The sequence below is a fragment of the Protomyctophum parallelum genome (genome assembly GCF_964188405.1).
Source record: "Protomyctophum parallelum genome assembly, chromosome: 18".
NCBI classification, from domain to species: domain Eukaryota; kingdom Metazoa; phylum Chordata; class Actinopteri; order Myctophiformes; family Myctophidae; genus Protomyctophum; species Protomyctophum parallelum.
Window position 1 is genome coordinate 45271450 of NC_139716.1, and position 22786 is coordinate 45294235.

Sequence of the window (22786 nt, forward strand, 5' to 3'; positions counted from 1 at the left end):
TCCCCAGACCCCAGTAACCGACAGGTAGGTACTGGAGGGGGTCCCCGGACCCCAGTAACCGACAGGTAGGTACTGGGGGTCCCCGGACCCCAGTAACCGACAGGTAGGTACTGGAGGGGGTCCCCGGACCCCAGTAACCGACAGGTAGGTACTGGGGGTCCCCGGACCCCAGTAACCGACAGGTAGGTACTGGAGGGGGTCCCCAGACCCCAGTAACCGACAGGTAGGTACTGCAGGGGGTCCCCAGACCCCAGTAACCGACAGGTAGGTACTGGAGGGGGTCCCCAGACCCCAGTAACCGACAGGTAGGTACTGGAGGGGGTCCCCAGACCCCAGCAACCGACAGGTAGGTACAGGGGGTCCCCGGACCCCAGTAACCGACAGGTAGGTACTGCAGGGGGTCCCCGGACCCCAGTAACCGACAGGTAGGTACTGCAGGGGGTCCCCAGACCCCAGTAACCGACAGGTAGGTACAGGGGGTCCCCAGACCCCAGTAACCGACAGGTAGGTACAGGGGGTCCCCAGACCCCAGTAACCGACAGGTAGGTACTGGAGGGGGTCCCCGGACCCCAGTAACCGACAGGTAGGTACTGGGGGTCCCCGGACCCCAGTAACCGACAGGTAGGTACTGGAGGGGGTCCCCAGACCCCAGCAACCGACAGGTAGGTACTGGAGGGGGTCCCCAGACCCCAGTAACCGACAGGTAGGTACTGGAGGGGGTCCCCAGACCCCAGCAACCGACAGGTAGGTACTGGAGGGGGTCCCCAGACCCCAGTAACCGACAGGTAGGTACTGGAGGGGGTCCCCATATAGCCCATCCTGGTCCATAGCTCCAATGCGTTGCATTCAGACATTAGCGCTATGGAGCAGAGCTAAGACTGACTGTGCTACTGTAGGCTATAGGCCTATATTGTTATTATAGGTCAGTCCGTAAACACTGAAGTTGGTGCTTATTTGCATGAAAGTAAGGATAGCGCTCAATTAATTAATTCACAATACACTTTTAATTATATTACATGAAGCAGCTAGACATCCCTGTGAATAAACCTTTGGCATTACACTGTGGTTAATAATAGGTTTTTTTTATTCACAATGGAATGTTATTGTACTCCTAATATATCATGGAGGTGTACAGTCAGCACAGTAGATTCGATCTGGGACGTTAAAATTGTGCAAAACTCTGTTCAATGAATGGCCTCTTCTGCTACATTAAACATTACTAAACATTAAACGTTACTTATACCGTTATTGAGACTCCTATAGAGCATGTTGACATGGATAATTTGGTTAGTAGTGTCTCTGTTAGTTAATGCAGTTAGATTGATTAAATTAATAGCCTATTTTATTGGACAACTACTAGTTACATTTTTTGGAATCCTCGTTTTAGCCCATAGTGTTTTTCATTTTTTCTTATCCTCGTTTTTCATCATTTTTGACCATGGGCTATAGCCCATATCGTACGGCATACTATAGCACGCCGTTTTTCATCATTTTTGAGGATTTGAAAATAAGACGAAAATCACTCGAGACCCGGGGTCTCCTCCCAGTGGAGATGTAATCCATCTGGTCCTTGGTCTGCCCCGGGGTCTCCTCCCAGTGGAGATGTAATCCATCTGGTCCTTGGTCTGCCCCGGGGTCTCCTCCCAGTGGAGATATAACCCATCTGGTCCTTGGTCTGCCCCGGGGTCTCCTCCCAGTGGAGATGTAATCCATCTGGTCCTTGGTCTGCCCCGGGGTCTCCTCCCAGTGGAGATGTAATCCATCTGGTCCTTGGTCTTCCCGGGGTCTCCTCCCAGTGGAGATGTAATCCATCTGGTCCTTGGTCTTCCCCGGGGTCTCCTCCCAGTGGAGATATCATCCATCTGGTCCTTGGTCTGCCCCGGGGTCTCCTCCCAGTGGAGATGTAATCCATCTGGTCCTTGGTCTTCCCCGGGGTCTCCTCCCAGTGGAGATATCATCCATCTGGTCCTTGGTCTGCCCCGGGGTCTCCTCCCAGTGGAGATATCATCCATCTGGTCCTTGGTCTGCCCGGGGTCTCCTCCCAGTGGAGATATCATCCATCTGGTCCTTGGTCTGCCCGGGGTCTCCTCCCAGTGGAGATGTAATCCATCTGGTCCTTGGTCTTCCCCGGGGTCTCCTCCCAGTGGAGATATCATCCATCTGGTCCTTGGTCTGCCCCGGGGTCTCCTCCCAGTGGGGCCTCGAGGACCTCCCTAGGGAGACGCCCGAGAGGCATCCTAACCAGATGCCCCGAACCACCTAAGCTGGCTCCTTTCCAGGCGATTTTCACTTCCATAAATCCAGCATTGTATTATTTTATTCACAAGCAAACAGAGGATACGTTTCGACACCAGATCGGGAACAACAGTTTTTATTTTATTTTATAATGCAAACCGCAACATATGAATTATATTTACCCAAAAGGAGCAGAAAAAGGTGAATATTTATACCCGTGGCAGTTTAAATCACACAGCTGTGTTAGCTCTAAATGCAACACATTTCAATCTAGAGTCAAAAAGGGGAAATCCCTAAAAAACAGAATTTACATTTCTAAATGTTCACCGACAGACAGTGCATTCTTATAGTTTGCCAACATGAATAACTGTTTACTCAAAGCCAGGAACACAAAAGGGGTTACAATTAATAATAAAAAAAAAGAAAACCCACAAACGAGACAATTTAAATAATGTCCAGTTAAAGAAGTGGTTTCCCAAAACTTTTCAGCTCCAGAAAAAACCCCAAAAGATAAAATCATTTGTCAGGAAAAGAGAAAATGGCAGATCTTCAAGCTCGCAGAACAACGGTCCGTGAGACGTGTTTTGAGAGCTTGAAGATCTGCCATTTTCTCTCCTTCTTAGGCATTAGTTTGTTTTCTAATTTAGGGACATTTCTTTGATTATAATTAATTTTGTTTTATTTTACATTCTTTGAGAAAATGTATTTGAATTTGTTTTCAACTCATGTTGAGTGAGGACGACTTCTTCTAGAGAAAATATTTCTAAGATTCAGGAAACACAAAATAAATGGATATTTATTTCACTCACGACGACCCAGAACAAAATTGGCCGCGAGTAAAACAATTTGTGGACACGGCGAGGATAAACGGAAGAGCAGATCATCAAACCCACAGACAGACAGACAGACAGACAGACAGCAGGATTATGGGATAATATTTCCAGTTAATATCGGTTAGCACTACAAACAAAAAACAAAACACTCGTGAAATGACTAAAGTATATTTCATTTCTCTCCAGGTCCAAAAAGGAAAACACAGAAGAGTTATCCGGTGTTTATGAACTGCTCAACAGCATTATGAATTAATGTAATTTCTGTTTTAAACGGGAAGACTTTGCTTCGAGAGAGAAAGCATTCTATCAAAGACCTCCTAAATCACAAATATATAAGCTTCAGGTGAAAAACCGAACTCCAATTAATTAAGTTCAGTTATTGCTCAGATAAATAATATTATTAACTCTACAAGAGAAAAGATAGAAGCTTCACATTGTTCAGATACAAAAAAGAAAAAAAAGAAAACAGGAGGAAGTTCCAAAACTTGTGTTGTCGTCAAACTGACTTTTTTTTTTCCTTTTTTTTGTCGTTTTTTTTGGTTGAAAAAATCCCTGCAATGTTGTTTTCTTTTTTAAAACATCTGCCGTAATAATTTTTTGTACAATCTGCATCAAGGGGGAAAAAAAACAAGTGTTGGAAGGATTAGTTGGACCGTCCGGCGGGCTTAACCCATTCTGAACGGGAACCCGTTTTGGTGTTGGCGTCATGTCATGCTTTAGCTATTGAAAAATAGCAGACCTACAAGCTGACATTTTTAGAATCTGATCTCAGGTCAGAATGGGTTATAATCAGACCAGTGTGTGTCCAGTGGAAACCTCGTATGAAATCTGATCTCAGGTCAGAATGGGTTAACAGAACCCACTGGACCGTCTGGTGGGCTGAACAGGACCCACTCAGCCACCGTGGAACGAAAAACAGCGCCAGGAAAAAAAAAAAAAGAGATCTTGTTGTAACTCTGGAAAAAAGTCTGGAGGAGAAAAAGGTCTACGTAGCACCGAAGTCACTAAGGAGAGCAAGCAGGAAGAGGGTTTTTAGGGGCTGGGGGGCCCAAAGGGAGGGCTGGGGGGCCCACAGGGAGGGCTGTGGGGCCCAAAGGGAGGGCTGGGGGGCCCACAGGGAGGGCTGGGGGGCCCACAGGGAGGGCTGGGGGGCCCACAGGGAGGGCTGAGGGGCCCACAGGGAGGGCTGGGGGGCCACAGGGAGGGCTGAGGGGCCCACAGGGAGGGCTGGGGGGCCACAGGGAGGGCTGGGGGCCCACAGGGAGGGCTGGGGGGCCCAGGGAGGGCTGGGGGGCCAACAGGGAGGGCTGGGGGCCCACATGGAGGGCTGGGGGGCCACAGGGAGGGCTGGGGGGCCACAGGGAGGGCTGGGGGGCCCACAGGGAGGGCTGGGGGGCCACAGGGAGGGCTGAGGGGCCCACAGGGAGGGCTGGGGGGCCCACAGGGAGGGCTGGGGGGCCACAGGGAGGGCTGGGGGCCCACAGGGAGGGCTGGGGGGCCCAGGGAGGGCTGGGGGGCCCACAGGGAGGGCTGGGGGCCCACAGGGAGGGCTGTGGGGCCCAGGGAGGGCTGGGGGGCCCAGGGAGGGCTGTGGCCCCCCAGCGACCACGACCACCGAGCTGCTGATCCTTCAGAAAAGTTCATAGACTTCTATTGGCTTCAGTCCAATGGAGGCTCTCCTAAATAGACCTCCATTGGCTTCAGTCCAATGGAGGCTCTCCTACATAGACTTCTATTGGCTTCAGTCCAATGGAGGCTCTTCTAAATAGACCTCTATTGGCTTCAAATCACCCTTATTTTAGATTGTTTATTTTAGTAATAGTACAACATAAACATTACAGAGACTTTAGTTGTCACTGTGCAATACTTTAAAACAGTCGTCGTGTTGCACACATTGCCTGAAATTGTTGATATTTGGGGCGCCCCTCGTTGAAAACAACGCATTTCCAACTCCAGCTCGTCTCTCTCCATCCAGGCCATCTTACTCTATGGCTCTGGTCCGGGGTGGGCTCTTCAGTCAGTCTCCCCTGTCGTAGTCTGGCTGTGTGGAACTCTTCAGTCTCCCCTGTCGTAGTCTGGCTGTGTGGAACTCTTCAGTCTCCCCTGTCGTAGTCTGGTTGTGTGGAACTCTTCAGTCTCCCCTGTCGTAGTCTGGTTGTGTGGAACTCTTCAGTCTCCCCTGTGGTAGTCTGGTTGTGTGGAACTCTTCAGTCTCCCCTGTGGTAGTCTGGTTGTGTGGAACTCTTCAGTCTCCCCTGTCGTAGTCTGGCTGTGTGGAACTCTTCAGTCTCCCCTGTCGTAGTCTGGCTGTGTGGAACTCTTCAGTCTCCCCTGTCGTAGTCTGGTTGTGTGGAACTCTTCAGTCTCCCCTGTCGTAGTCTGGCTGTGTGGAACTCTTCAGTCTCCCCTGTGGTAGTCTGGTTGTGTGGAACTCTTCAGTCTCCCCTGTGGTAGTCTGGTTGTGTGGAACTCTTCAGTCTCCCCTGTGGTAGTCTGGTTGTGTGGAACTCTTCAGTCTCCCCTGTGGTAGTCTGGTTGTGTGGAACTCTTCAGTCTCCCCTGTGGTAGTCTGGTTGTGTGGAACTCTTCAGTCTCCCCTGTGGTAGTCTGGTTGTGTGGAACTCTTCAGTCTCCCCTGTGGTAGTCTGGTTGTGTGGAACTCTTCAGTCTCCCCTGTGGTAGTCTGGTTGTGTGGAACTCTTCAGTCTCCCCTGTCGTAGTCTGGTTGTGTGGAACTCTTCAGTCTCCCCTGTGGTAGTCTGGTTGTGTGGAACTCTTCAGTCTCCCCTGTGGTAGTCTGGTTGTGTGGAACTCTTCAGTCTCCCCTGTGGTAGTCTGGCTGTGTGGAACTCTTCAGTCTCCCCTGTCGTAGTCTGGTTGTGTGGAACTCTTCAGTCTCCCCTGTCGTAGTCTGGTTGTGTGGAACTCTTCAGTCTCCCCTGTGGTAGTCTGGTTGTGTGGAACTCTTCAGTCTCCCCTGTGGTAGTCTGGTTGTGTGGAACTCTTCAGTCTCCCCTGTGGTAGTCTGGCTGTGTGGAACTCTTCAGTCTCCCCTGTCGTAGTCTGGTTGTGTGCAGCTGATGCAGATGTAGTCGTCACTCTTGGCCTGGTCGGCCGACAGACCCACACACACCTGGTGGAACCACTGGTTGCAGTTCCCGTCGCACTGGACCCAGTCCACCTGGAACACAACCCACAGAAACACTGTTACTATAGACCCAGTAAACCTACAGAAACACTGTTACTATAGACCCAGTCCACCCACAGAAACACTGTTACTATAGACCCAGTCCACCCACAGAAACACTGTTACTATAGACCCAGTCCACCCACAGAAACACTGTTACTATAGACCCAGTAAACCCACAGAAACACTGTTACTATAGACCCAGTAAACCCACAGAAACACTGTTACTATAGACCCAGTAAACCCACAGAAACACTGTTACTATAGACCCAGTAAACCCACAGAAACACTGTTACTATAGACCCAGTAAACCCACAGAAACACTGTTACTATAGACCCAGTAAACCCACAGAAACACTGTTACTATAGACCCAGTCCACCCACACAAACACTGTTACTATAGACCCAGTAAACCTACAGAAACACTGTTACTATAGACCCAGTCCACCCACACAAACACTGTTACTATAGACCCAGTCCACCCACACAAACACTGTTACTATAGACCCAGTCCACCCACAGAAACACTGTTACTATAGACCCAGTCCACCCACACAAACACTGTTACTATAGACCCAGTCCACCCACAGAAACACTGTTACTATAGACCCAGTCCACCCACACAAACACTGTTACTATAGACCCAGTCCACCCACAGAAACACTGTTACTATAGACCCAGTCCACCCACAGAAACACTGTTACTATAGACCCAGTCCACCCACACAAACACTGTTACTATAGACCCAGTCCACCCACACAAACACTGTTACTATAGACCCAGTCCACATGAGGAGCCCACATAAAAAACTATTTACTTGTAGGGGGCTGTGTGACCATTAATTGTGACCAGAATTATCTGCATTTGGCTGTATTTGTATTTCAACAGCTAAAGTATAACATAATGCTTAATGAGTTAATGGTAGTGGTTAATGGTAGTGGTTAGTGGGTAATGGTAGTGGGTAGTGGTTAGTGGTTAGTGGGTAGTGGTTAGTGGTTAATGGTAGTGGGTAGTGGTTAATGGTAGTGGTTAGTGGGTAGTGGTTAATGGTAGTGGTTAGTGGTTAATGGTAGTGGTTAATGGTTAGTGGTTAGTGGTTAATGGTAGTGGTTAGTGGTTAGTGGTTAATGGGTAGTGGTTAGTGGGTAGTGGGTAGTGGTTAATGGTAGTGGTTAGTGGTTAATGGTAGTGGTTAGTGGTTAGTGGGTAGTGGGTAATGGTTAATGGTAGTGGGTAGTGGGTAATGGTTAATGGTAGTGGTTAGTGGTTAATGGTAGTGGTTAATGGTAGTGGGTAGTGGGTAATGGTTAATGGTAGTGGTTAGTGGGTAGTGGGTAATGGTTAATGGTAGTGGTTAGTGGGTAGTGGGTAATGGTTAATGGTAGTGGTTAATGGTAGTGGTTAATGGTTAATGGTAGTGGGTAGTGGTTAATGGTAGTGGGTAGTGGTTAATGGTTAATGGTAGTGGTTAGTGGGTAGTGGTTAATGGTAGTGGTTAATGGTTAATGGTAGTGGGTAGTGGTTAATGGTAGTGGTTAGTGGTTAATGGTAGTGGGTAGTGGGTAGTGGGTAATGGTAGTGGGTAATGGTTAATGGTAGTGGTTAGTGGTTAATGGTAGTGGGTAGTGGTTAATGGTAGTGGTTAATGGTTAATGGTAGTGGGTAGTGGTTAATGGTAGTGGTTAGTGGTTAATGGTAGTGGGTAGTGGTTAATGGTAGTGGTTAATGGTTAATGGTAGTGGGTAGTGGTTAATGGTAGTGGGTAGTGGTTAGTGGTTAATGGTAGTGGAGCATCACTGAGTGGTTTAAGTGGAGCATCACCTCGTCTCCTTCCGGCTCGCGGCACCACGGCGCGGCGCACAGAGAGTAGTCCTCCTCGTCTGAGTCCGACGGCGCCGACGCAGGAGCCGACGACACAGGGGGAGGAGCCGACGACTCTGGGGGAGGAGCCGACGACTCTGGGGGAGGAGCCGGGCGCTCAGGGCTGAGCGGAGGAGAGCTGGACCTCTTGGTGGTCGGGGTGGTGGAGGTGACGGAGGCGAGCTCACTGTGCTGCTGGTGGTGGTGGTGGTGGCTCTTCTCCCTGTGCGTGGACTTGGACCTCTTCTTGCGGGACTTCTTGGCCCGGTCCCGGTCCCGGTCTCGGTCCCGGGACGAGTCGGAGCTGTCCTTACGCCGCTTGGTCCTCTTGTGCTCCTTCTGGCCGTTCAGAACCGCCTCCTTTCTGTGACCGGAACCTCCGTTCTGTTAACAAACACAAACACACACCATGACAGCTCAGCTACAGGAACCTCCGTTCTGTTAACAAACACAAACACACACCATGACAGCTCAGCTACAGGAACCTCCGTTCTGTTAACAAACACAAACACACACCATGACAGCTCAGCTACGAGCCACGTGATACACCCAATAACCACCGCTCACTGCGGGGCAAACTATTATACGAGTATATCCGCTGGGCACATTTTGTCACACACCGATATAAATATCAGTGTAGAGACTAAAGTTTAGTCGACTAAATCTACAGCTGATTTAGTCGACCAAAATGTACACTTTGGTGGGCCTTGATGCCGTCATGACGACGGCATCTATCACTTGCTGAAGAAAGCCGATCTACAAGCTCACCACGCTTGTAGTCGAACACTACTTTTGGTTTTTGGAGTGTTACCTGTGTCGGGTGGGGGCTCCCTCTGTGGTGGTGGTGGTGGTGGTGGGGGGGGTGGGGGTCCGAGGGGCTCCGGGGGGGAGGAGGGGGGGGCAGCAGGCAGCGCAGCACGGCCCGGTACAGCTGCTCCGTCTCTGGGAGGGTGACCTGGAGCAGGAAGCCCTCCACCATCAGCTCCTCCAGATCTGGACCCAGAACTACAGGACACAGGAAACACCACACTGTGACACAGAACTACAGGACACAGGAAACACCACACTGTGACACAGAACTACAGGAAACACCACACTGTGACACAGAACTACAGGACACACCACACTGTGACACAGAACTACAGGAAACACCACACTGTGACACAGAACTACAGGAAACACCACACTGTGACACAGAACTACAGGACACAGGAAACACCACACTGTGACACAGAACTACAGGACACACCACACTGTGACACAGAACTACAGGAAACACCACACTGTGACACAGAACTACAGGAAACACCACACTGTGACACAGAACTACAGGAAACACCACACTGTGACACAGAACTACAGGAAACACCACACTGTGACACAGAACTACAGGAAACACCACGCTGTGACACAGAACTACAGGAAACAGGAAACACCACACTGTGACACAGAACTACAGGACACACCACACTGTGACACAGAACTACAGGAAACACCACACTGTGACACAGAACTACAGGAAACACCACACTGTGACACAGAACTACAGGAAACACCACACTGTGACACAGAACTACAGGAAACACCACACTGTGACACAGAACTACAGGAAACACCACACTGTGACACAGAACTACAGGAAACACCACGCTGTGACACAGAACTACAGGAAACACCACACTGTGACACAGAACTACAGAACTACAGGAAACCGTGTCTCACGTTGCCACGGAATCTCTGATCACTGATCTCTGATATAAATGCTCCCGTCGTACAGTCTGGAGCGACGGAAGCTCTGATCACGAGTAAAATATAAATGCTTCCGTCGTACAGTCTGGAGCGACGGAAGCTCTGATCACGAGTAAAATATAAATGCTTCCGTCGTACAGTCTGGAGCGACGGAAGCTCTGATCACGAGTAAAATATAAATGCTTCCGTCGTACAGTCTGGAGCGACGGAAGCTCTGATCACGAGTAAAATATAAATGCTTCCGTCGTACAGTCTGGAGCAACGGAAGCTCTGATCATGAGTAAAATATAAGTGCTTCCGTCGTACAGTCTGGAGCAATGGAAGCTCTGATCATGAGTAAAATATAAATGCTTCCGTCATACAGTCTGGAGCAATGGAAGCTCTGATCATGAGTAAAATATAAATGCTTCCGTCGTACAGTCTGGAGCAACGGAAGCTCTGATCATGAGTAAAATATAAATGCTTCCGTCGTACAGTCTGGAGCAACGGAAGCTCTGATCATGAGTAAAATATAAATGCTTCCGTCGTACAGTCTGGAGCAACGGAAGCTCTGATCATGAGTAAAATATAAATGCTTCCGTCGTACAGTCTGGAGCAACGGAAGCTCTGATCATGAGTAAAATATAAACGCTTCCATCGTACAGTTTGGAGCAACGGAAGCTCCGATCATGAGTAAAATATAAATGCTTCCGTCGTACAGTCTGGAGCAACGGAAGCTCTGATCATGAGTAAAATATAAATGCTTCCGTCATACAGTCTGGAGAAACGGAAGCTCTGATCACGAGTAAAATATAAATGCTTCCGTCGTACAGTCGGGAGCAACGGAAGCTCTGATCATGAGTAAAATATAAATGCTTCCGTCGTACAATCTGGAGCAACGGAAGCTCTGATCACGAGTAAAATATAAATGCTCCCGTCATACAGTCTGGCGCAACGGAAGCTCCGATCACGAGTAAAATATAAATGCTCCCGTCGTACAGTCTGGAGCAACGGAAGCTCCGATCATGAGTAAAATATAAATGCTTCCGTCGTACAGTCTGGAGCAACGGAATCTCCGATCATGAGTAAAATATAAATGCTTCCGTCATACAGTCTGGAGCAACGGAAGCTCTGATCATGAGTAAAATATAAATGCTTCCGTCATACAGTCTGGAGCAACGGAAGCTCTGGTCATGAGTAAAATATAAATGCTTCCGTCGTACAGTCTGGAGCAACGGAATCTCTGATCACGAGTAAAATATAAATGCTTCCGTCGTACAGTCTGGAGCAATGGAAGCTCTGATCATGAGTCAAATATAAATGCTTCCTTCGTACAGTCTGGAGCAACAGAAGCTCTGATCATGAGTAAACAAGTGGTGAAAACTAGCACTCGTGCTAACACACTGTAAACGATGCATCTACAAGTTGTACAATTGTGCAATGAGCAATGTGATTGTTATGTCCATATCAAATAAATAAACATGAACATAAACATAGGGTTACTGACCGTGTAGAGGAATGGTGTTGCGATGCTCTGTGTAGAAATAACCATGTATTTCCTGAGTGGGATGTGAAGAAGACTTCTTCCACCAATGTCTCGCCTGCAGGAACAAAAAGATGAAAATGTTTGAGAACCACTGACATAGAAAACTGTCAGGATTTAAATTTAAATGTTTGAGAACCACTGACATAGAAAACTGTCAGGATTTAAATTTAAATGTTTGAGAACCACTGATATAGAAAACTGTCAGGATTTAAATTTAAACGTTTGAGAACCACTGACATAGAAAACTGTCAGGATTTAAATTTAAACGTTTGAGAACCACTGACATAGAAAACTGTCAGGATTTAAATTTAAACGTTTGAGAACCACTGACATAGAAAACTGTCAGGATTTAAATTTAAATGTTTGAGAACCACTGACATAGAAAACTGTCAGGATTTAAATGTAAATGTTTGAGAACCACTGACATAGAAAACTGTCAGGATTTAAATTTAAATGTTTGAGAACCACTGACATAGAAAACTGTCAGGATTTAAATTTAAATGTCAAAAAAGTCAATCAAAGAACAAGATTCTTTTACAGGATCTCCTCACTGGTCAGCAAAAACACCTTGAAGACCTTAACCCTTGGCCTACAATTCACGGAAAAAACGGAATTAATCGAAAAATCTAAACCTCCCGTTAACGGAAAGAACGGAATGACAATCAATATCAGTTATCGCGGGGTCAAAAGAGCAAAAATTAATATTTTTTCGCTAATATCACTAATGTTGGATGTAATTTACCAAAAAACGGCCGAAATCCGCGTGATCGTGCGCTATCGTGCACGCGCGCCGTCTCTATGTGCGTCGCTGTAAAAAGTGTGATATGCTGCGATCTTTTGGGGTTGATTTGAGGTTAATTTGACTTAGTTATGAAAAATATAGCATTAGCTTAGCAATCCGGACCAGCCAAACTATTGACTAGGGTCAAACTACTACAGGATGTTGTTGATCGTTCAACCGGAAGTGACTTAGGAAGATCCGTCTATTTTGGCCAAAATCAGCATAATGATGCTTTCCCGCCATCTGGTGGCGAATCGAGAGAATACATTTGCTATGAATGAACAAAAAAAAACATCTCTTCAATCCACCAGATCTTTCTTGTATGTTAAAACGATTAATTAAAAATATGCCAATTTGTTACCCAAACAAAAAAAATTGTCCCGGCATTCCAAGGGTTAACAGGAGCCCTCGTACAAGGTTTCTTTGACTATGCATCCACCTCTTGGTACCACAGCACCTCAAAGGCCCTTAAAACAAGGCTCCAGACCTCCCAAAACAAACTGGTCAGGCTCCTACTTGGCCTCACCCCCCGAACCCACCTCACCCCTGCCCACTTTGACAGGCTGGGATGGCTTAGGGTCGACGACAGAGTACAGCATCTTGCAATGGGTCTGGTCCACAAGATTCGATACACCACCAAGATACCCATGTACCTGTCTAAATACTTCCTTAATGTAAACGAAGTCCACACCCACAACACCAGAGGGAGTGCAACAAACCATGTACAACCCAGATTCGGCACAAACAAGGGACTAAATTATTTTCGCTCCTATGCCACCAAAATGTGGAACGCCCTACCAACAGTCATTAAGACATGTGAATCCCTTGACTCCTTCAAAACCGCTCTCAAAGGGCACCTACGGACGGCTGCAATTCTAAACTGGCCCCTGTAAAATCTGAATCCCCCCCCCCATTTTCCCTCACTGTATATTGTATCTTTTCCCTTTTTTGCTTCCCATATGATGAATTCCTGTTCTGTTCTTTAGCTACATAGAAATGTCTATTTGTATGTCTCTAAATGTTTGTATGTCTTTAAATGTTTTGATGAATTGAACAATGTGGACCCTGTTGTAAACAAGTGTAATGCTTAATTGGGTCGTCCACTCACAGTTGACAGTCTTTGTATTGAGTTTGTGCTTAAAATGTACTGTAAATTCTACAAACTGTTAATAAATATTTCAATCAATCAATCAGGTCAGAATGGCTTAATGCCCTAATATGTGCTATTCTTACTTACTAATATTACAGTGTGACGTTACGTACCTTGCCGTGATTGGCCGTCCTGGTCACCTGGTCCAACATGGCGTCCACGGTGTTGCCCTGCTGGACGCGGTGCTGCCAGCGCACCGTGCGCTCGATCAGGAAGCGCAGGGCGTCGCCCTCGGGGAGGCGGACCCTGATGCGCTGCAGGGAGGCCAGCAGGGGGAGCACTTTGTCCAGGGGGGGCTTCCGCGAGCGCTGACACAGCGGGCACAGCCAGGGCTGGTTACTATGGTAACCATAGAATACACTTCATTAGAGCACAGCACAGGGCTGGTTGCTATGGTAACCATAGAATACACTTCATTAGAGCACAGCCAGGGCTGGTTGCTATGGCAACCATAGAATACACTTCATTAGGGCACAGGGCTGGTTGCTATGGTAACCATAGAATACACTTCATTAGGGCACAGGGCTGGTTGCTATGGTAACCATAGAATACACTTCATTAGGGCACAGCCAGGGCTGGTTGCTATGGTAACCATAGAATACACTTCATTAGGGCACAGGGCTGGTTGCTATGGTAACCATAGAATACACTTCATTAGGGCACAGGGCTGGTTGCTATGGCAACCATAGAATACACTTCATTAGGGCACAGGGCTGGTTGCTAGGGTAACCATAGAATACACTTCATTAGAGCACAGGGCTGGTTGCTATGGTAACCATAGAATACACTTCATTAGAGCACAGGGCTGGTTGCTATGGTAACCATAGAATACACTTCATTAGGGCACAGGGCTGGTTGCTATGGCAACCATAGAATACACTTCATTAGGGCACAGGGCTGGTTGCTAGGGTAACCATAGAATACACTTCATTAGAGCACAGGGCTGGTTGCTATGGTAACCATAGAATACACTTCATTAGAGCACAGGGCTGGTTGCTAGGGTAACCATAGAATACACTTCATTAGAGCACAGCCAGGGCTGGTTGCTATGGTAACCATAGAATACACTACATTAGAGCACAGGGCTGGTTGCTATGGTAACCATAGAATACACTTCATTAGAGCACAGGGCTGGTTGCTAGGGTAACCATAGAATACACTTCATTAGAGCACAGCCAGGGCTGGTTGCTATGGTAACCATAGAATACACTACATTAGAGCACAGGGCTGGTTGCTATGGTAACCATAGAATACACTTCATTAGAGCACAGGGCTGGTTGCTATGGCAACCATGGAATACACTTCATTAGAGCACAGGGCTGGTTGCTAGGGTAACCATAGAATACACTTCATTAGAGCACAGGGCTGGTTGCTATGGCAACCATGGAATACACTTCATTAGAGCACAGGGCTGGTTGCTAGGGTAACCATAGAATACACTTCATTAGCCCATTCAGGACTGGAAACCCTTTTAGTGTTTTAAGCATTATGTTATGCTTTAGCTGTTGAAAAATAGCAGATCTACAAGCTCGTAGCTCGTAGAGCTTGTAGGTCTGCCTTTTCTTTTTTTTTCCTGAAAATGTGTCTCAAATCTTTGAATATTCAGCTCCATCTCAATGAATTAGAATTAGGGCCGTTTTACATTAGGGCGTTTTACAGCGCGTTCTATTCCTTTGTCTAAGTGTTTCCTCCCTAATAAAGTAGTTTTCTCTGTATTTGTTTTCTCATGCCCCACAACATGTAAAGCACATTTGAGTATTCATAGACACTTTATATAGGCACTAGCTGCACTTGATTATCTGTTGAAAAAAAAGTGTTATTGCTTAAAGGGTAATACCACTCATTTTCAACATTTTTCTATGGATTTGTGTGGAAAACTGGAAATGATAAGTCACCCCATTTTGTGTTGCCTTGAACTGGAGGTCAGACAAAAAACAGTAACAATATGAAGTACAGCTTTGTGATGTCACTGAGATGTACTTGTTACTGTTACTGATTTTTTTCAGACCTCCAGTTCTAGGCAACACAGAATGGGGTGACTTTTATTATTATTTCCACAATAGGTATATTATTGACAGTAAAATGTTGAAAATGAGTGGTATCCTGTAGTCACTATTCATTGATTCACTGGGATACCAAAAAACATTTGGTAACATTTCAGGTTTCAGGGTTAAAGGACAACTTTAGTTTTTTTCAACCAAGGTTCATGTTTTAGGTTGTTATTAGAGAAACTAAAAGATGAGTGTTATTTATTTTCCATTTGCTGCTTTCTTTCGTTTTAGGGATTTTAGCTGTTTTGTACAGGGGGGCGGGGGCATTCGAGCATGGGGCTAAATATGTATTTCTTTACAAAATATTATGGAGATTATTTTTTTTATTATTATTTACTATAGTCCTACTAGACCCCAGGAAATTACATCTGGCCACAAATAAATCACAGGATCTACTGAATGTGAAGGTAGCCTACTGGGGGAAGCCACACTGTGTGTCATAGGCTCAATGTCAGTTTGACACATTCAGTAGATCTCGTGATGTTTTGTGGCCAGATGAAATTTCCAGGGGTTTATTAGGACTATAGTAAATAATAAAAAAATAAATCGCTATAAAATGTTGTAAAAAAGTACATATTTAGCCCCATGCTCGAATGCCCCCGCCCCCCTGTCAAAAACAGCTAAAATCCCTAAAACGAAAGTAAGCAGCAAATGAAAAAAAAAAAAGAACACTCATCTTTTAGTTTCTCTAATGACAACCTAAAACATGAACCTTGGTTGGAAAAAACTAAAGTTGTCCTTTAACAGACCACACAACTCAACTCTTTGCTTCATGGGGGGTCCCTGGCTGGAACAACATATTTTCAGATGGGGGTCAGATAATTATTGGGGGTCCTTTTTTTTTTTTTTTTTTTTATATATATATTTTTTTGCGGCTTACGCCTTTTATTGATTTTTGAAGGGACAGACAGTAGGCTGACAGGAAACGGGAGAGAGATGGGGGGATGACATGCAGTAAAGGCCGTGTCGGGTCCGGGAGTCGAACCCGCGGCACACCGCGACTGGATTACCAGTCCGGTGCCCAGACCGTTACGCTACGGCCTGGGCCATTATTGGGGGTCCTTGACATGAAATATTGAGCACCACCGGTACAGAAACATGAGGCATTTCAGAACCACCGGTACAGAAACATGAGGCATTTCAGAACCACCGGTACAGAAACATGAGGCATTTCAGAAAACGGTCAGGATTTAGACCTCGACGAAAAAAACATACCCCCCTTCACATTCCCGTTGGATATCGGTCATACTGCATTTTTTTAAATTGGAAAAAATTAAATATACATTGCGTGGCTCAATCTCCAAATTCAGTAAAACATGGCAGCCTTTTCTGTCTCATGTTGACCGCCTTACACTTGTGCCCCCGACTGAACCTGATTGAACCTGATTAACTGTCGCCTGACTTGCCAACCTGTCTTGCCTGGATGATGTTTGTGAACGAGATCTGCTTTGTATATTGACTAAATTGGAGTGCCTTTTCTATCTCATGTTGACCGCCTTACACTTGTGCCCCCGATCGAACCTGAATAACTGTCGCCTGACAGCCCAACCTGTCTTGTCTGGATATTGTTTGTGACCATGATCTATGAATATTGACTGTATTGGAGTTTTTATTTCATTTTTTATTTTACTTTTAATATATTGTTTTTATTGTTTTGTTGTGCTTTGAATGTTCTTTGGTTGTCTTATTTTGGAGTTTGTGTTTTGTTATTGTTTGTTTTAGTTTCTTTTTGTATTTGTCACTCTGTTTTTATTTCTGAAGTTACTTCTATTTTGTAAAAAACAAAAATGAATAAACAGAACATTAAAAAAAAAAAAAAAGGATTTAGACCTGGACGCCAGGCCTTAACCCATTCTGACCGGGCACCCATTTTGGTGTTGGCATCATGTTGTGCTTTAGCTATTTAAAAATAGCAGATCTACAAGCTCATATCGCGCCACCGAGTGGCGCGATACGAGCTTGTAGGTCTGCTATTTTTGAAAAAATCGAAGAACGACTGACATTTTTAGAATCTGATCTCAGGTCAGAATGGGTTGATCAGACCAGTGTGTTTCCGGCGGAAACCTGGTATGAATCTGATCTCAGGTCAGAATGGGTTAAACGGGTCAACGACACTAACCTTGTGCTGTGGTTGTCGTCGGAGGTTCCCGTGGCGACGCAGCCGCTGTGGAAGGCTTCTCGGCAGAGCTGGCACTGAGCCATGGCGCCCTGCGGCGCCCGGTGACACACACACACGCCCACTTCAGGCTCCTCCCCCTCCGACGACGGCAGGGGGAGGAGCTTAGCCTGGTTGGACGCCCTCAGAGCCAGCAGGGTGTCCATCTCCTTCTGACGCACCTCGGCTAGCGTGGCCATCTGGAGAGGAAGGGGTTAACATCGTTATAACATCTGGAGAGGAAGGGGTTAACATCGTTATAACATCTGGAGAGGAAGGGGTTAACATCGTTATAACATCTGGAGAGGAAGGGGTTAACATCGCTATAACATCTGGAGAGGAAGGGGTTAACATCGTTATAACATCTGGAGAGGAAGGGGTTAACATCGTTATAACATCTGGAGAGGAAGGGGTTAACATCGTTATAACATCTGGAGAGGAAGGGGTTAACATCGTTATAACATCTGGAGAGGAAGGGGTTAACATCGAACTGCTGAAAATAGCAGATCGACAAGCTCACAACGTGTCACGCTGCGACTCTGTTGTGAGCTTGTAGATCGGCTATTTTCACCATTCAAACCAAGTGTAAAGTTTCGCCAGTGAAAAACGGTAGTCGACAAACATATTTCCATCTTAGTTTTAGTGGAGGAAAGTCCACTCACAGCAGAAGATACTTAGTAAGAGGGCTGCACGATTACCGTAATCACATTTTAATCGAAATCGCGATTTTTGGATTTGGACGATAAAAAAAAAAAAGTTAATCGAAAATCGTTTTTCCCTTTCACTAGGGCATTTACGGTAAATCTCTCTCGCACTCGCCTGCAGGCTGCCGGGCTACCGTAGTTACTTCCTCCTCCCTCCGCCGCGCAGAGAGAAAAGCAGCGTTAGCATGTCTGCCACGGGGAGAGATAGGTCTGCCACGGGGAGCGATAGGTCTGCCACGGGGAGCGATAGGTCTGCCACGGGGAGCGATAGGTCTGCCACGGGGAGCGATAGGTCTGCCACGGGGAGCGATAGGTCTGCCACGGGGAGCGATAGGTCTGCCACGGGGAGCGATAGGTCTGCCACGGGGAGCGATAGGTCTGCCACGGGGAGCGATAGGAACCAGGATTTAGTTGCTAAAATAGGCTAGACAATGTCTGTCGTCTGGAAATGACTCGGCTTCTCCGTTTCAGATGTGGAGCAAAACGACTCAGCGTTGTAAAAGTTGTGGATGCACACGCAGCTGTGCTTCTGTATGTTTTCAGGGTGCTGGAGCCGGTTACAATTTACAATTTAGGCATTTATCAGACGCTCTTAATCCAGAGCGACTTACATTTAAGCAAGAACAAAAGCATGGGAATACATCACATAAAAGCATTTATCATGAGACATGCGTAAGCTAAGAAGGTAACAGTGGAATATCTATATGATGAAACTATACATACACTATACATAATAAACTATACATATTCACTACTATGCTATACATATGTACTATGGCGTGCTATGACTATATATAATACAATTATAGTGCTGTCTACATAACATGCTATAAGTCTGTATCAAATGCTATCTAAGTCTACAGAAATGCTATCTAAGGGGGTGGGGTAAGTGCTATGGGCCATGATGGAGTCTGAAAAGGTGGGTTTTCAGGCTACGGCGGAAGATTGGGAGTGATGCTGCAGTTCTGACTGCAATGGACGGTTGGGACGCTCGTGTTGCAGTCTCTCACTCACAGGCACAGACCTTTTACCGGGACAGGTTTTAGTTCCGACAGGTCCCTGTGGGAGAGTACTGTGGGAGAGGGCAGCACGCCTGGAGAATGGACGGGCATAGCGGCGAGAGTAGCTCTGGTCCATAACCCTGATGCCAATTCTACCCTAGCATTAGGGCTATGGACCAGAGCTAATCGGCGAGTGGGACTGCTGCTGCAGTCTGCAGAACATGAAGCTTTAATCAGACCAGTGTGTGTCCAGTGGAAACCTCGTATGAATCTGATCTCAGGTCAGAATGGGTTAATATCAATACCGTGTCCCGACCTACTGTCCCTTACTATCGTAAAGTTGGGTAGTGTACACTACTGTTTATTTTGCATCAAGGAGCCAATAGCCATGTGTGTCTGACTCTGTACGTCGCCTCGGCTAAAAACAAAGGGAAAGCCTGTCTTATGTTTCGCCGTACGACCCGTTGCATCAGCGTGCTAAAAAATAGCTGATCTGCAAGCTTACGACGTGTCGCCTCAGCAACACGCTGTGAGCTGGTAGATCGGCTATTTTCAGCACGCGTAAAAATGGAGGATGAGACGTTTGGAAACTTTGGAAACACTCACGGCGGCGGCAGAGTCCTTGCTCTCCGACAGAGAGACTAAAACAATAGACTAAAACAATAGACTAAAACAATAGACTAAAACACTAGACTAAAACAATAGACTAAAACAATAGACTAAAACAATAGACTAAAACAACAGACTAAAACACTCACGGCGGCGGCAGAGTCCCTGCTCTCAGACAGAGAGACTAAAACAATAGACTAAAACACTCACGGCGGCGGCAGAGTCCCTGCTCTCAGACAGAGCTCTCTGTACGGCGCTCAGAGAGTCCAGCGTGGAGGCGCTCCTCTTGTTGCTCTGCATCATGATGGCTTCCTTTCTCTCCCGCTTAGAGGAGCGGGCCTTCAGCGGGCCGGACCCCACGTCACAGGTAGGACACAGAACCTACAGACAGACAGACAGACAGACAGAACGTCACAGGTAGGACACAGAACCTACAGACAGACAGACAGAACGTCACAGGTAGGACACAGAACCTACAGACAGACAGAACGTCACAGGTAGGACACAGAACCTACAGACAGACAGACAGAACGTCACAGGTAGGACACAGAACCTACAGACAGACAGAACGTCACAGGTAGGACACAGAACCTACAGACAGACAGACAGAACGTCACAGGTAGGACACAGAACCTACAGACAGACAGACAGAACGTCACAGGTAGGACACAGAACCTACAGACAGACAGACAGACAGACAGAACGTCACAGGTAGGACACAGAACCTACAGACAGACAGACAGACAGAACGTCACAGGTAGGACACAGAACCTACAGACAGACAGACAGACAGACAGAACGTCACAGGTAGGACACAGAACCTACAGACAGACAGACAGACAGAACGTCACAGGTAGGACACAGAACCTACAGACAGACAGACAGACAGACAGAACGTCACAGGTAGGACACAGAACCTACAGACAGACAGAACGTCACAGGTAGGACACAGAACCTACAGACAGACAGACAGACAGAGACACATTCACTCCCTGAAGAACTCATAATAAGGAGAGTTGGTCACTCACCTCTAGCAGAGAATAAAGGCCTATTCATAGTCTGGATTTTCGGTGGTGAGCTGGTCACTCACCTCTAGCAGAGAATAAGGTGAGCTGGTCACTCACCTCTAGCAGAGAATAAGGTGAGTTGGTCACTCACCTCTAGCAGAGAATAAGGTGAGTTCACTCACCTCTAGCAGAGAATAAGGTGAGCTGGACACTCACCTCTAGCAGAGAATAAGGTAAGTTGGACACTCACCTCTAGCAGAGAATAAGGTGAGCTGGTCACTCACCTCTAGCAGAGAATAGGGTGAGCTGGACACTCACCTCTAGCAGAGAATAAGGTGAGCTGGACACTCACCTCTAGCAGAGAATAAGGTGAGCTGGTCACTCACCTCTAGCAGAGAATAAGGTGAGCTGGACACTCACCTCTAGCAGAGAATAAGGTGAGCTGGACACTCACCTCTAGCAGAGAATAAGGTGAGTTGGTCACTCACCTCTAGCAGAGAATAAGGTGAGTTCACTCACCTCTAGCAGAGAATAAGGTGAGCTGGACACTCACCTCTAGCAGAGAATAAGGTGAGTTGGACACTCACCTCTAGCAGAGAATAAGGTGAGCTGGTCACTCACCTCTAGCAGAGAATAGGGTGAGCTGGACATCCACCTCTAGCAGAGAATAAGGTGAGCTGGACACTCACCTCTAGCAGAGAATAAGGTGAGCTGGTCACTCACCTCTAGCAGAGAATAAGGTGAGCTGGTCACTCACCTCTAGCAGAGAATAAGGTGAGCTGGTCACTCACCTCTAGCAGAGAATAAGGTGAGCTGGACACTCACCTCTAGCAGAGAATAAGGTGAGCTGGACACTCACCTCTAGCAGAGAATAAGGTGAGTTGGTCACTCACCTCTAGCAGAGAATAAGGTGAGTTCACTCACCTCTAGCAGAGAATAAGGTGAGCTGGACACTCACCTCTAGCAGAGAATAAGGTGAGTTGGACACTCACCTCTAGCAGAGAATAAGGTGAGCTGGTCACTCACCTCTAGCAGAGAATAGGGTGAGCTGGACATCCACCTCTAGCAGAGAATAAGGTGAGCTGGACACTCACCTCTAGCAGAGAATAAGGTGAGCTGGACACTCACCTCTAGCAGAGAATAAGGTGAGCTGGTCACCTCACCTCTAGCAGAGAATAGGGTGAGCTGGACATCCACCTCTAGCAGAGAATAAGGTGAGCTGGACACTCACCTCTAGCAGAGAATAAGGTGAGCTGGACACTCACCTCTAGCAGAGAATAAGGTGAGTTCACTCACCTCTAGCAGAGAATAAGGTGAGCTGGTCACTCACCTCTAGCAGAGAATAAGGTGAGCTGGACACTCACCTCTAGCAGAGAATAAGGTGAGCTGGTCACTCACCTCTAGCAGAGAATAAGGTGAGCTGGACACTCACCTCTAGCAGAGAATAAGGTGAGCTGGACACTCACCTCTAGCAGAGAATAAGGTGAGCTGGACACCAGGAAGGTCTTGGCGGCGCTCTCCTTCCAGGCCTGGACGTCAGCGACCAGGGCCTCCAGACGGCTCAGAGGGTCCAGCCAGACGGGGATGCTCTCTGCCCGCTCCACCAGCTCAGAGAGGCTGCCCAGCACCGGGATACGACCGCCCAGCTGGCCAATAGGAGGACAATACAATTAATAACACACAGGGATACGACCGCCCAGCTGGCCAATAGGAGGACAATACATTAACACACCGGGATACGACGACCGCCCAGCTGGCCAATAGGAGAACAATACATTAACACACCAGGATACGACGACCGCCCAGCTGGCCAATAGGAGGACAATACATTAACACACCGGGATACGACGACCGCCCAGCTGGCCAATAGGAGGACAATACATTAACACACCGGGATACGACGACCGCCCAGCTGGCCAATAGGAGGACAATACAATTA

General features: G+C 47.1%; 1 protein-coding gene across 1 annotated transcript in view; it reads right to left on the minus strand.

The window, feature by feature from the left end:
• Positions 1 to 5983: 5983 nt before the first annotated feature.
• kdm5ba (lysine demethylase 5Ba) overlaps positions 5984 to 22786 on the minus strand; it is a gene marked incomplete at its 5' end in the record, with an annotated part of 62161 nt that continues 45358 nt past the window's right edge. Inside the window, 8 exons of the mRNA XM_083789621.1 lie at positions 5984 to 6249; positions 8077 to 8499; positions 8927 to 9120; positions 11351 to 11444; positions 13434 to 13659; positions 17491 to 17726; positions 20051 to 20221; positions 22314 to 22493. Of these exons, the coding sequence (XP_083645747.1) occupies positions 6112 to 6249; positions 8077 to 8499; positions 8927 to 9120; positions 11351 to 11444; positions 13434 to 13659; positions 17491 to 17726; positions 20051 to 20221; positions 22314 to 22493 (1662 nt within the window). The 3' untranslated portion in view covers positions 5984 to 6111. The remainder of the gene's footprint in view (positions 6250 to 8076; positions 8500 to 8926; positions 9121 to 11350; positions 11445 to 13433; positions 13660 to 17490; positions 17727 to 20050; positions 20222 to 22313; positions 22494 to 22786) is intronic.